Source organism: Berghia stephanieae, chromosome 4 (genome assembly GCF_034508935.2).
Source record: "Berghia stephanieae isolate SIO BIC M18660-M18661 chromosome 4, UCSD_Bste_1.3, whole genome shotgun sequence".
Classification (NCBI taxonomy): Eukaryota; Metazoa; Mollusca; class Gastropoda; order Nudibranchia; family Aeolidiidae; genus Berghia; species Berghia stephanieae.
Window position 1 is genome coordinate 64,937,047 of NC_088363.1, and position 12,687 is coordinate 64,949,733.

At 33.3% G+C, this 12,687-nt stretch overlaps 1 protein-coding gene across 1 annotated transcript in view; it reads right to left on the bottom strand.

Moving 5' to 3' along the window:
* Positions 1-12,687, bottom strand: part of LOC144971031 (ras-related protein Rab-9A-like) — a 13,857-nt gene continuing 1,170 nt past the window's right edge. Inside the window, exons 2-3 of the mRNA XM_078911345.1 lie at positions 10,023-10,214; positions 1-8,897 (exon numbers count right to left, since the gene is read on the bottom strand). Of these exons, the coding sequence (XP_078767471.1) occupies positions 8,436-8,897; positions 10,023-10,172 (612 nt within the window). The 5' untranslated portion in view covers positions 10,173-10,214 and the 3' untranslated portion in view covers positions 1-8,435. The remainder of the gene's footprint in view (positions 8,898-10,022; positions 10,215-12,687) is intronic.

Genomic DNA, 12,687 nt, shown 5'->3' on the forward strand with positions numbered 1-12,687 from the left:
TTGTTTTTTTTTTAAGGGTTTTACAGCGCTTGCAACACAATGAGGTTATATCAGCGCCAGTAAAAAGGAAGAAAAAGAAAATGGGATAGTCAAATTCTAGAATTACAATAAAAGCACCCAAGAAAAAGTAAGACAAATGGGAACTTGGAACAAATAGGGATCAGATGTAGATTCCAAGAGCATACCATACCATCAATGTACTTAGTTTGAGATCACCGATAAGTCTCATCCGGACGCAAGCACAGGATCCAACAAAGAGGAATACACTCAAATACTTACATTATACATTCCAGATAACAAATATAACAATACATAACAGAGAGATGATTTACAAGGAAAAAAATGTCATCTCAAAAAACAATAACTATGCATTTGGACTCCAGCCATTGCCAGGACAAAACCAAGTAATCTCATTCCAAGACAAAAACAGAGAGCAAATTGGAAACAAGCTATAAGGGTATAATAGAAGACGCAGTAAGTGTCACCATGCCCACTATGGTAGGTCAGGAACCCCACCCAGTGAGTTGTATTGAATTTGGTCATACTACACATGACGCAAATGCTTAGAACTTACTCAAAGATGATACACGTAAGTTTTCAAGAAGTTTTATGAGCTAGAGACACGGTTAGGCACATCACTACCTGTACAAATATAAAAGGAATGCAACATCAAAATTATCACATTCCCCAAGAAAAATCGTGACAAATATTTGTTTTGTTTTTAAGAGTTTTACAGCACTTGCAACACATTTAGGTCATATCAGCGCCAGTAAAAAGGAAGAAAATGGGATAGTAAAAAGTAAGACAAAAGGGGAACTGGTTCAAATAGAGAACAGGTTTGGATTCCAAGAGCAAACTATCAGTGTACTTAGTTTGAGATGTTTGTTTTGTTTTTAAGAGTTTTGCAGCGCTTGCAACACATTTGGGTCATTTCAGCGACAGTAAAAAGAAAATGGGATGGTAAAAAATCATAGATTCACAACTAAAAGCACACAAGAAAAGTAAGACAGATGGTACAAATAGGGAATAGATGTAAATTCCAAGAGCATACTATCAGTGTTTTTGTTTGAGATCACCTAAAAGTCTCATCCAGTCACCAGTACAGAATCCCACTAAAAGGAACACACTCAAATATAACAATACATAACAGAGAGATGTTTGTTTGTTTGTTATTAAGGGTTTTACGGCGCTTGCAACAAATTTAGGTTATATCAGCGCCAGTAAAAAGGAAGAAAATGGGTTAGTAAAAAGTTCTAGAATTACAATTAAAGCACCCAAGAAAAAGTAAGACATAGGGGAACTGAGAACAAATAGGGATCAGTTGTAGATTCCAAGAGCATACCACCAATGTACTTAGTTTGAGATCACCTATAAGTCTCATCCGGACCCAAGCACAAAATCCAACAAAGAGGAATACACTCAAATGCTTATATTATACATTCAAAATAACAAATATAATAATACATAACAGAGAGATGATATTCCAAACAAAACACACGAGAGAGATGATTTACAAGGTGTAAAAAATATCATCTCCCAAAACCTATTTCCTTTGTCTGTCTGCTTCTCAACCAAGACAAAACCAAGCAATCTCATTTACAGACAAAGACAGAAAGCAAACTGGAAAAGGAGGTACAGGGGAATAGAGAATGCAGCGACAGTGACCTCCCTGCCCACCATGGGAGGTCAAATTCCCCCCCCCCCCCCCTTGCCACCCAATCCAGCTAAAACAACTTACAAGTTCCACCAAGAAACAAACAGCGTTTCTATTGAAAGGAATATAAAATCAACTGGAAACCGTATACAAATAACAACTAACAACACTTAAGATGGGTGATTTACAAGACAGAAACTTCTCCACAGAACAAAACATCCAACTGCCCGTTAACTCTTGGCGAGTTTTGCCAAAAGCAATTGGTCGGATTCCAGAGCAAATACACAAAGCGACATTGATTTGTCAAATGATAAGGGGGATCTAAAATACAAGAAAATAGGATCCATATTGAATGTATAGCCCAGATGACAGGAGGATCTCTAACAATCATAAAAACAAAACAAAAACAGTTGGTGATCAGTCTACTAAAAGGTATTTTTTAAAATCGTATATCCCCCCCCCCCAAAAGAAAAGTATATTATGAGGCTGTGCAAAACGCCATTTTCCTAGCATTTGACAAAAGGAAAATAAAGAAATAAATTTTAAAAATTTTAATTCGATATTAAATAATTTTGAAATTTTTAAAATCATTTTTGGCAGTATTAAGTTTTCAATATTTTCACTGGATTAAATAATGAAAAATAATTCTCAAAATAAACTCCCAAAAAATATTGAGTCAAGCACCAAAAGAATAGTAGAAATAGATTCTCAAAGAGAGAAAAAAAAAAGCCAGGACAAAGAATTAGTTTTATCTCACATTTTTTCATTTTAAAAGCTATTTCTACTTTGTTTGTTTTGTTTGTTTTTAAGGGTTTTACGGCGCTTGCAACACATTTAGGTTATATCAGCGCCAGTAAAAAGGAAGAAAATGGGATAGTAAAAAGTTCTAGAATTACAATTAAAGCACCCAAGAAAAAGTAAGACAAAGGGGAACTGAGAACAAATCGGGATCAGATGTAGATTCCAAGAGCATACCACCAATGTACTTAGTTTGAAATCACCTACAAGTCTCATCCTGACACAAGCACAAAATCCAACAAAGAGGAACACACTCAAATGCTTACATTATACATTCAAAATAAAAATAATAATACATAACAGAGAGATGATTTACAAGGAAAAAAATATCATCTCCCAAAACAATAACTATGCATTTGACTGTTTCCCTCCCAGCTAGGACTCCGGCCAGAGCCAGGACAAAACCAAGTAATCTCATTCCAAGACAAAGACAGAAAGCATGTTGGAAAACAGATATAAGGCGATAGAAGACACAGTATGTACCCCCCTGCCCGCTATGGGAGGTCAGGATCCCCACCCAGTATTTCTACTTTAATTTTGCTCGCAGATCCTCAGTTTTTTATGAAACGAAATACTCTCTCAACTTTTTCAAAGTGATTTAATATATACGTCTATGTGTCAAGTGCTAAGAAAATGACTCTTTGGCACAGCCTTATATAAATAAATAAGAAGTATATGACACAATTTGATAGTTTCATCGATTGGCCTAACGGTATAAGGATTGAGTGGTTCTGAAATAATTTTACTATCCTACAGAGATGAAATACCTCTAATAAATTTCACAGAGTACCATGCCCATTTGGTCATGGTAGGATTTTTAAAAAAGTGATAAATAATATTCATAGCTGAACAGTGTAGCTCAGTGAGAGAAAAAAAGCTGCAGAAAAATAAAAGATGAAAAATATTCATCAAAACATATGAAAAGGATATACCATAAAAATGATTTTACATCACTTTGTACGACAGGTCAATTTGATTCAGTGCTTTCACTTTTACATTATAGCAAAAACAATTGTATTAACAACATTTGAAATTTAAAAAAAAAGAAGTAAGATATGTTGTCTTTTTAAATATATAAAAATAATAATATTATTAATAATAATAATAATAATAATAATAATAATAATAATAATAATAATAATAATAATAAAATAATAATAATAATAAATTATGATAAACAATACTAATAATAATAATAATTATCGATAAACTCACCAATAGTGTTATAAATATAAATACCCAAAGTACAGGACATATGATGAAATGGTATTCATTTTGTGACGAATCCGTATTGAAAATGATTCAAGAAATAAAATAAGCAATGTTAATGATAGTGATGATGATAATAATAACAATAATAATAATAATAAAACATAATAATAATAATAATAATAATAATAATAATAATAATAATGAAGACAAAATAAAGGGAGGACAAAAGTTCACTTCTATCACTAACAAAGTATCATTTTAATGACTGGCCGAAAACTTGAATATATCAGTAATGCTGATTTTCATTTTTTTTTCTCCTGTCATCCTGATAGAAAGTGAATTCTTTCCAAACAGATTCACACACTGCGACACATAAAGATAGTCTGTCTTATTTACATTAACCGATTTATTAACATGATGAAAAAAATAGTACAATCATATTGCATAAATATTTATTCTTTTGGTCTTAGAAGGATTTTTTTGAAAGATAGCAAAAGCAACAAATACAATCTGTATGACGATAGATATAAAAGCAAAATTGAGAAAAGATAAGCATCACTGTCAATGACGAATGGTAATGTTTAAACAAATTATTTTAATACAGAGAGACAAAATCACAGACAATTTTAATTTCTTGCTGAGGGGGAAAAGAATCAACAGTGCTTAGCATTAAAACAGTGAATATAATAAATGTAATTAAAAAAATATAAAGTATCTCTCTCATTCATTACAACAACCATGAATCATAATATAGAATAATAAATTATGAGTTTTGGCCCCAACACTTCATTGATGCTTGAGACACTTAAGAATCATACGTCACAAAAATGCAAATGGTGAGATAGCACAGGACTTGCAACACAGTGCCTAATGGCATTGCATGTCTGACCCTATGTATTAAATGTATACTGTTCATGAGAAGATTAAAAAAAAAAACAAAGAAAGAATAATAAAGAGCTTAGAGCATAGTTTTCTTTTTTTATTTTTTTAATGGATGAGCACTATATTCATGTTAACTTTTTTTTTTAAAGGGAAGGATGTGGGAAATGGAGTAGAGGCAACGAGGCTTGGCCTCACTGGCCCACAACATTTTAGAACATTTCAGGCCTAACTCATGGGTTTGTCGGGCCCACTTTTCCTGTTAAGAGAAAGCTAAACATTTCGAAAACCCTACGTTTTAAACTTTAACATACATAATCATACCTGTTTAGACGTGTAATCGTTGATCATAATCATAACCTATCAAATATTTTTTTAAACCTCCCCCACCCCTTTTCTTTTTTCCTTCCTTCAAACTAAAACACTAATTAATAAATATGTGACCCACTGCCTCAGAACGGTATTATGTAGGGCTGATTTAGAGGCTAAAAATTGATTTTATGAAGGAAAATATAAAACTTGGATAAAGTTTCTATGCATTAATGAAGAGAACGGACAGCATTCCTTGAAGTGGTAAAATTCATATTTCTAGCAATTTTGATCTTGTAATCGCAATTTAGCATTCTGCTTCACACAACATAATGCAGTTTTAACACCATAGGTCACATCACATATAACATTGGTGATGGTAGTGAAAATAATTGATGATGGTGATGATTTGGTGAATGTTGCAGTGTTGGTAATGTCGATTACAGCATATTGGTAGCTGTAGTAGTTGTATTTTGGATGGCTATGATGACGCTGTCATTGACCGAAGTGATGATGTGGGCATGTTGGAAAAGAGACTACGGTGGTGATGGAGTGGTGGTGGTGATTGTAGCAGTGCTGGTATTAATGATAATTATGAGGTGGTAGCTGTAAGTCTGGTATTGATATTTTTTTTTGTTTGTTTTTGTTTTGTTTGTTGCTTTAGGTCTCTTCCAACACAATTGAGGTTATATGAGAGACCGCTGAAACAAAAAAACAAGCAATCTAACAAAAATAGTACAAATGTCAATCAAAAGCATAACCTAAAGATATCATAAGCTAAATTATAAATAACCAAGAACAAACAGGCAGAGGATTTACAGGAAAAAATATATCCCCTGTCAAAAATACAATCACAAACCAAAGAAGCAGGATAGGCTAGTAAAGAGAAGAAGAAACGACATCACTATCAGATCGTACACCCATGCGAACATCATAGGTATATGATTCAGGGGTGATGCTCCCATCCAACCACCCGCCTGGTATTGATAATGATGATGACGTGGTAGTAGTTGTAATAGAGGTGGTAGTGGTAGTTGTTATGATGATGTGGTAGTGGTTGTAGCAGAAACGGTAATGACGATAATGATGTTGGGGTGGTGGTTGCAGTAGTACTACTACAACTACCAATATTTCATCATCAACATTACCATTAACACTGTTTCATTACCAAAGATTTAATGAAGCTTACATTACTCATACAATTCGTATATCAGCATAAAGCATCTCAAATTTAACATGATCAAATTCTATACAAGAAATCTTATTTAAAATAATAATCTTCAGATATTGACTACATTAAATTAACAAATTGGCTTTGAAAGCATTACTATATACCCCATATGCAGCTTAACATCACCTGATTTCTCATATCTAAATATACCCTGAAATTTAAAAAGAATGACAAGATAAATTGAGAGAGAGTATGATCGGGATGAATATGACTTTTCTTTAAATTAAAAAAAATGATCGTATCATAAAAATAATATAGATTTGAACAAAGAAGCACAGTAGAGAGAGTAAGATAAAGCAGACTAATTCATACAGGGAGCAGAAATAGATTCCAAGAGCAACGTTTCCTTGTGTCTGGTCTGAGACCACTAGTCCAACCCAGACACTGGATCATGTTAAAAGGGGTGCCTAAGATGGCAACAAAAATACATACCATTCCAATAACTATTACAGCTTCTGTATGTATCTGAAAGATATATTTTTTAAAATCTCACAATCCGTCTCCAAGCAAAAGATGCAAAGGCAGGGTAAAAAGCATATTATTATCTAATTTCAGAACAAGGACATTACGCAATCTTTTTTTGGTTTTGTTTACGGTAAAAAGACATTGTAGATGACACAGGGATTGATCACTCAAACCCACGAGGCAGGTCAAAGGCCCCTACCAAATAGGTGATAAATGCATTAAATAAATTCCTTTAAAATTAATCAAATCCCAAAACACTTTTAAAAATACTGTTAAAGGACTCATGCAATAAATTACTTGAATTACTTCTTTTGATTTCTTTCCTTATCTTGTTGATAACATCAGTTTTTTCATAAATACTGATTAAGTGTCATTTCAATCCATGCCTCGTTTCAAATTGCTTGCTACTAAATGTATCAGTCTTTCTACCAGTCATGGAGTTTGTTAAGGTCTTGTTAAAGAATGTGCCATTTCACGTTTTTATTATCATTTAGATTCTGCATCAGCTGTAGAACTTGTGTTGAGGCCTCTTCTGTGAGTCTCCCATTAACATTATCCGAAGCGAATGAAAACACATAAGCAAATTGTTGGCTTTTTTATCTGCATCTTGAACAGACATATTATGTTCAATTATCAAGGGGGGGGGGCAAAACCCATGTTCTGTGTTTTCTGCTCCTGGTTTAAGAGAATACTGTTTGCAAGTCTGTGTATGACAATGTTGCGAATTCATACACCTATTTTCAAAAAGATTGAGATATATATATTTTTATGGACACAATATAAAAAAAAGAGATTAGAAATGCTGTAAAATTAAATTATCATCTGGTAAAACAATGATATCAACATTTTCAAAAAAAACTTTCGTCTCATTAAAAATGGTCCATCAATACGTTAAGAATTGGCTGTAAATTTAAAAAGGTAACAATTACATTGATTAATACTAAAATGGAATGATTAGACATTAAACATCCATTCTGTTATATGCTCATTTCAAAGCAATGATTCAAAAATATTTATTTGACACTCCCCCCCCCCTCCTCCACTCTCTCTCTTCTTAAATTAAATGGGTGTACTCTTTTTTTTTAAATGAAAAAAGAACGTTCCTTTCCGACTTACAACAACTTAAACATACAACATAAAAAAAGCTCTAACAGTTACAGCTAGTCATTTCCACATGATTTAAAATTGACTGAGATCTTTGTTTAGGGAAGGAAGGATCATTTTAAGGATTCCTGATTGCCACTAACTTTGGCAAGAAAAAGATACAATAGCAAAGATGTTGCATTTGAAAAGTTTCAGCAATGGAAATAAAAACAAATATCTTTCAACTGTTGGAACTAAAATAAAGTAAACATGGCATCACAATGCAAGGACATAAATGTTCCATGCCACAATTTGTGAAAGATTGTAGAAAATGGAATTCTATTCATTCACGTCATAGGATTACAGAATTCGAGAAAAAAAAAAGAAAAAAACTGTCTCAATTATATATTATGGTTTTAAGAGCCATACAAATAAATGCTTTATACAGTTTGGGAGTAGACAACAATCTCTTTCGTAATTTCACAAAAACAAAAATAAATAAATGAATAAAATAAATACAACTTTTTTTCTAAAATGCACAAATAAAGAAAGAAAGAAAGAAGAAAAAAAAAGGGAGAGAGAGAGAGAGAGAGAGAGAGAGAGAAGGGGGGGGGGATTAAGAAAAAGAAATTGTAATAATAAAAAGACAATATCTTTTTAATTCTTGAAATGAAAGATCAGAGCAAACAGAAATAAGAAATGACTTCTTAAATAGGAAAAACAATTTACAAAATTATCAATCATGATTTAAAAGACAGAAAAACAAACATAAACAAGACCATGCATCACACAATTAAAATCATATCAACAACACCCAGAATTTGCATTCTTTCCTTTCTCTTTTAAATTTACAACTTTATTATGTACAGGCTTTTCTTCCAATTGATCCTCCATCTCTCTTAACCTAGAAACAGCTGAAATAAAGGATAACTCTACATTGGTGGAGTCTTTAGCACTTGTTTCAAAATATGGGATATCTCCGTTTCTAGCAGCCCAAGAACGTATAATATCATCAGACACTTCCCTATTTGGCATATCAATTTTGTTTCCCAAAACAATAAAAGGAAATGGTGCCTCTTCCTGAATGTCTGCATAATAGAGAAATTCTCTCTTCCACATAGGCAAGTTCTCAAAACTCCTGCGATCGTCTACAGCGAATACAAGCATACAGATATCAGCTCCTCTATAAAATGGAGTTCTCAGGGACTTGAATCGTTCCTGTCCAGCTGTATCCCAAATTTGCATTGTGTAGCTCGCTCCGTTAACCTTTGGAAAAAATATTTCAATATCCCATTATCCTAAGTGAAATTGCCAAAAAAAGATGGGAAACAAAATTTTTGGTTTATTTATCTTTTGCCTCTCCTCTTCCACCGAAACCAAAACTTCAAACAATAACCTGAAATTGGGACCAAACAAACATTAACTACAAAATATAACAGTTTGTTTCTCATTACACCAAACCCCACTTATTTTGCGATCCAGTATTCATTATTGCTACTTGCAACGACAAGTTGTATCGATTTTAATCAGTCATAAAGAATGTGTTATGCGTTGTTAGTTATGAAGGAAACACACACAATCAAAGGCCTCATTGATAAGCACCACACTACCCCAACACGACAAGCCATATAGACCTCTTTTATTGTGATGACATGCAACCACTAATTGCTGGTACATACTGGCACCAAGCATATCTACTCCATCCAACCCAACCTAACCGAACTCACTCATATTATTGGGTTGCCAATGTTTAGATGTCCTGAGACTGAGCCGCTTGACTTTATTCTATATATTTTAATACTCTGCATCAAATAAGTCCACTCAGGATAATCGCAACACCTTGTGATCAGCAAAAATGTTGCGATTAATCAAAGCTGAGTTTCCCGTTTACTATTGCAACATTTTCCCTCTGAGTTTACGCGCCCTTGGGACCGCCCATGGCTGCGATATCTTTGGTTAATTTCAGATAAAATAATGGGGCACTGTTTTCACCACCACTTGTCGTAAGTTTTAATTGCAATTTTGATTTGACTACTGATCAGTTTCATACCATATATGGTAAACTCAAACCATTTGTTGTAAACATTGTTCTTATTCCACCACAGACTGAGCAACTTGATTGAAATCAAGCAAAAGCAGCTTTGATGCAAGCCAACATTTTAATTAGATTGGATTAACTTTCACTCTTTTGTTCTCAACATTCGTTTTAAAAATCTGTTCACTGAATCGGGCTATCTAAATTTTAATTATCAGAAGCAACAATGTTACTTTTCAGCTAGCCAAGCCAGCCATTACTTCCATTAATAAAAAACTAAATAAATAAATAAAATAAAGATAAGAGAAGATAAAGATGAATGGACACTGTATGAAATAAATATCAATCATATGTACCGTGACATCCTTGTTAAGAAATTCTACTCCAATAGTATGGAATGACTGTGAATCAAATTTATTGCTGACAAATCTGTTCATCAATGAACTTTTCCCCACTCCACCATCGCCTAGCAATACAACTTTGAGAAGTTTTGACCGACCAGCCATATCTGTATCTTCTCCTCCAGTCACTTCTTGTTAGAGTGTAATCTGTTGAAAACATAGATTAAAATATTACGTGAAACAAAATAATTATTTTTTGTTTTGTTTCTAGAAGAGTAACAGCACTTTAATACTATAGATCATTTCAGGGCTAGTAAAAAGCAAGATGATATAGAGGAAATGTTTTATATCTGAAGTGCACCAAGGAAAAGGAAAACAAAGGGGACTGGTCCGAATAGAGAAAAGAAGATTTCCAAAGTAACTCACCAATATTTTGGCAATACCCTAAAAGTCCCATTTAGGCACAAGCAAAAAAATACCACTATATGAAAGATGCCCTGAATCTAAAATGTTTACAAAGTAAAATGCATTCACAACTAATAATTATAATAGTATATATAACAGAGATGATTTAAGGGTTACAAAGAAAAAAATGTCATCCTTCAAAAAGAGAACCTATACATTTGACTGTCTCCCTCCAAGCTAAGGATCCTTGCCAGGACCAGCAAAACACCCTGAGCAATCTTAATCTATATTAAAGACAAAGAGCAACACGGATAGGTAAAAACTGATATAATGGGGGATAAAAGACACAGCAAGTGACCTCTTTGTTCACAATGGGAAGTCAGATGACCCCTCCAATTAAATAAGATTTGTTGACTGCTGTCTGGATACTGTATTCATCCAAATGATGCTTTTGACAAACTTGATAAATGGTTCAGCACCATTATTTTGAACACTCATAAAACAGGATTGGTATGACTATGACCCTTTCTCAGAAAATATATAAAAAGGCTACACCAGTGTGCAAATTACTCAAGATATCCATTGTCAAGGACATTAAAATCGTGGGGTTTTTTTTTTCCTCTGAATTTTGACAGTGCAGCAAATTAACTATGAATCTGAACAATTAATTAAACATCAAGTTACACATTTGAACGTTTGCAGAGAAATGGATTGAAAATTTGCTTAAAATCAGACTTGAACAAGCCTTACACATTTAATATGATTTTCTCCTTTCACCCCTCAACATAATAAACGAGGATGATATATTTTTATGAAAATTCAGACCCTCCATCTCACATGAGTATTATATCCGAATAAACTAGATAATGGACAATATTAAACTTTAGGTTAATGGACAGTTTGGGTCTTTTTAAAGAAAAAAGTTTAATTGCCAAATTGTGCAGTTTTAATCATTCTGTATGTCATAAGAGAATAAAAAACATTTTCAATGAAAAAAATTACATTATCTGTGTTGATGCCCATATATCCTAATCTGGGGGTCTCGCATCAAAAAGTATAAGAATCTTGTGGCAAATTATGCATAAATACTAATGAAGGAACAATCTTCATATTCTTCAACCTTATCGTTATTGTAGCATTTTGATTTTGTGTCACCATAGAGAGATTTTAATAAAATTTGTATTAGAGCATAAGAGAGAGAGAGAGAGAGAGAGAGAGAGAGAGAGAGAGAGAGAGAGAGAGAGAGAGAGAGAGAGAGAGAGAGAGAGAGAGAGAGAGAGAGAGAGAGAGAGAAAATGAATAAAAAAATATTTAAAAAACAAAACAATCCCCCCCCCCTCCCCCCCAAAGAAAACAATATGTACTTGACTCTTATAAAATAGCCAATTGTACAATAATGATTTATGCTACAGCTATACAGTACAGTGAAAAAAAACCCAAAAATACCCCAATTGAAATCCAAGAATCACTTAATTCTGCGAATCTGTGGAAGATTATCATCACTGATTACTATTGGTCCTATATATGGGACGAAGTCTGATGCTGGCATGTGGATAGATTAACCCTTTTCCTAACTGGATGCCAAGTTTCATTAATTTTTACCAAAGTGTTTTTCCGATATCATTAATATATAAAATACCAATACCGTTCCTGTAACAGTCCCAAAAATAGGCCTGGTTGGTAGGGTAAGATTATATCACCTCAGTAGTGATTACTATTATAGGGGCCACAATTCTTATGATTGTGGTCTGTTTTCAAATTGGAAGGCTTCTAACAAAAATTATAAGACCTGGCAATGGATTTTCTCATGTGGGTTCATCACGTTCTCCAACAAAAAATGAGTCAGAGCAGACAGGACCTATGAGTGAGTCTCACCAATTTGTATCTGTCAAACCATACTTCACTAGTGATTTGATCCATCTGAGAATGGTGAAATAAAAATGTTGAACCACTGACTTTTATTTTATATACGTGATTTGAACAGACTATTCAATAGAATTCTTTGACTTTGACATAATAACGTTAACAACATAAATTCCTATTTGCTTTTATACGATAAGTTGTTTATGGGTACTTTTCCAGGAGTCATAACTCTTTAAGATTCCGACAACTGCCAAATATAAATATAAGTGGGAGGAGGTGGAGTTGGGGTGTCTCCTCCCATGTTTTAAGAATCGAAAAGTAATTTGCACTAGCTTTCAGCATCATTAGCTTTCAGCATCATTCCTATGCTCAATAACCAAAGAAATTTATAAAAACACTATTATTACGCTGT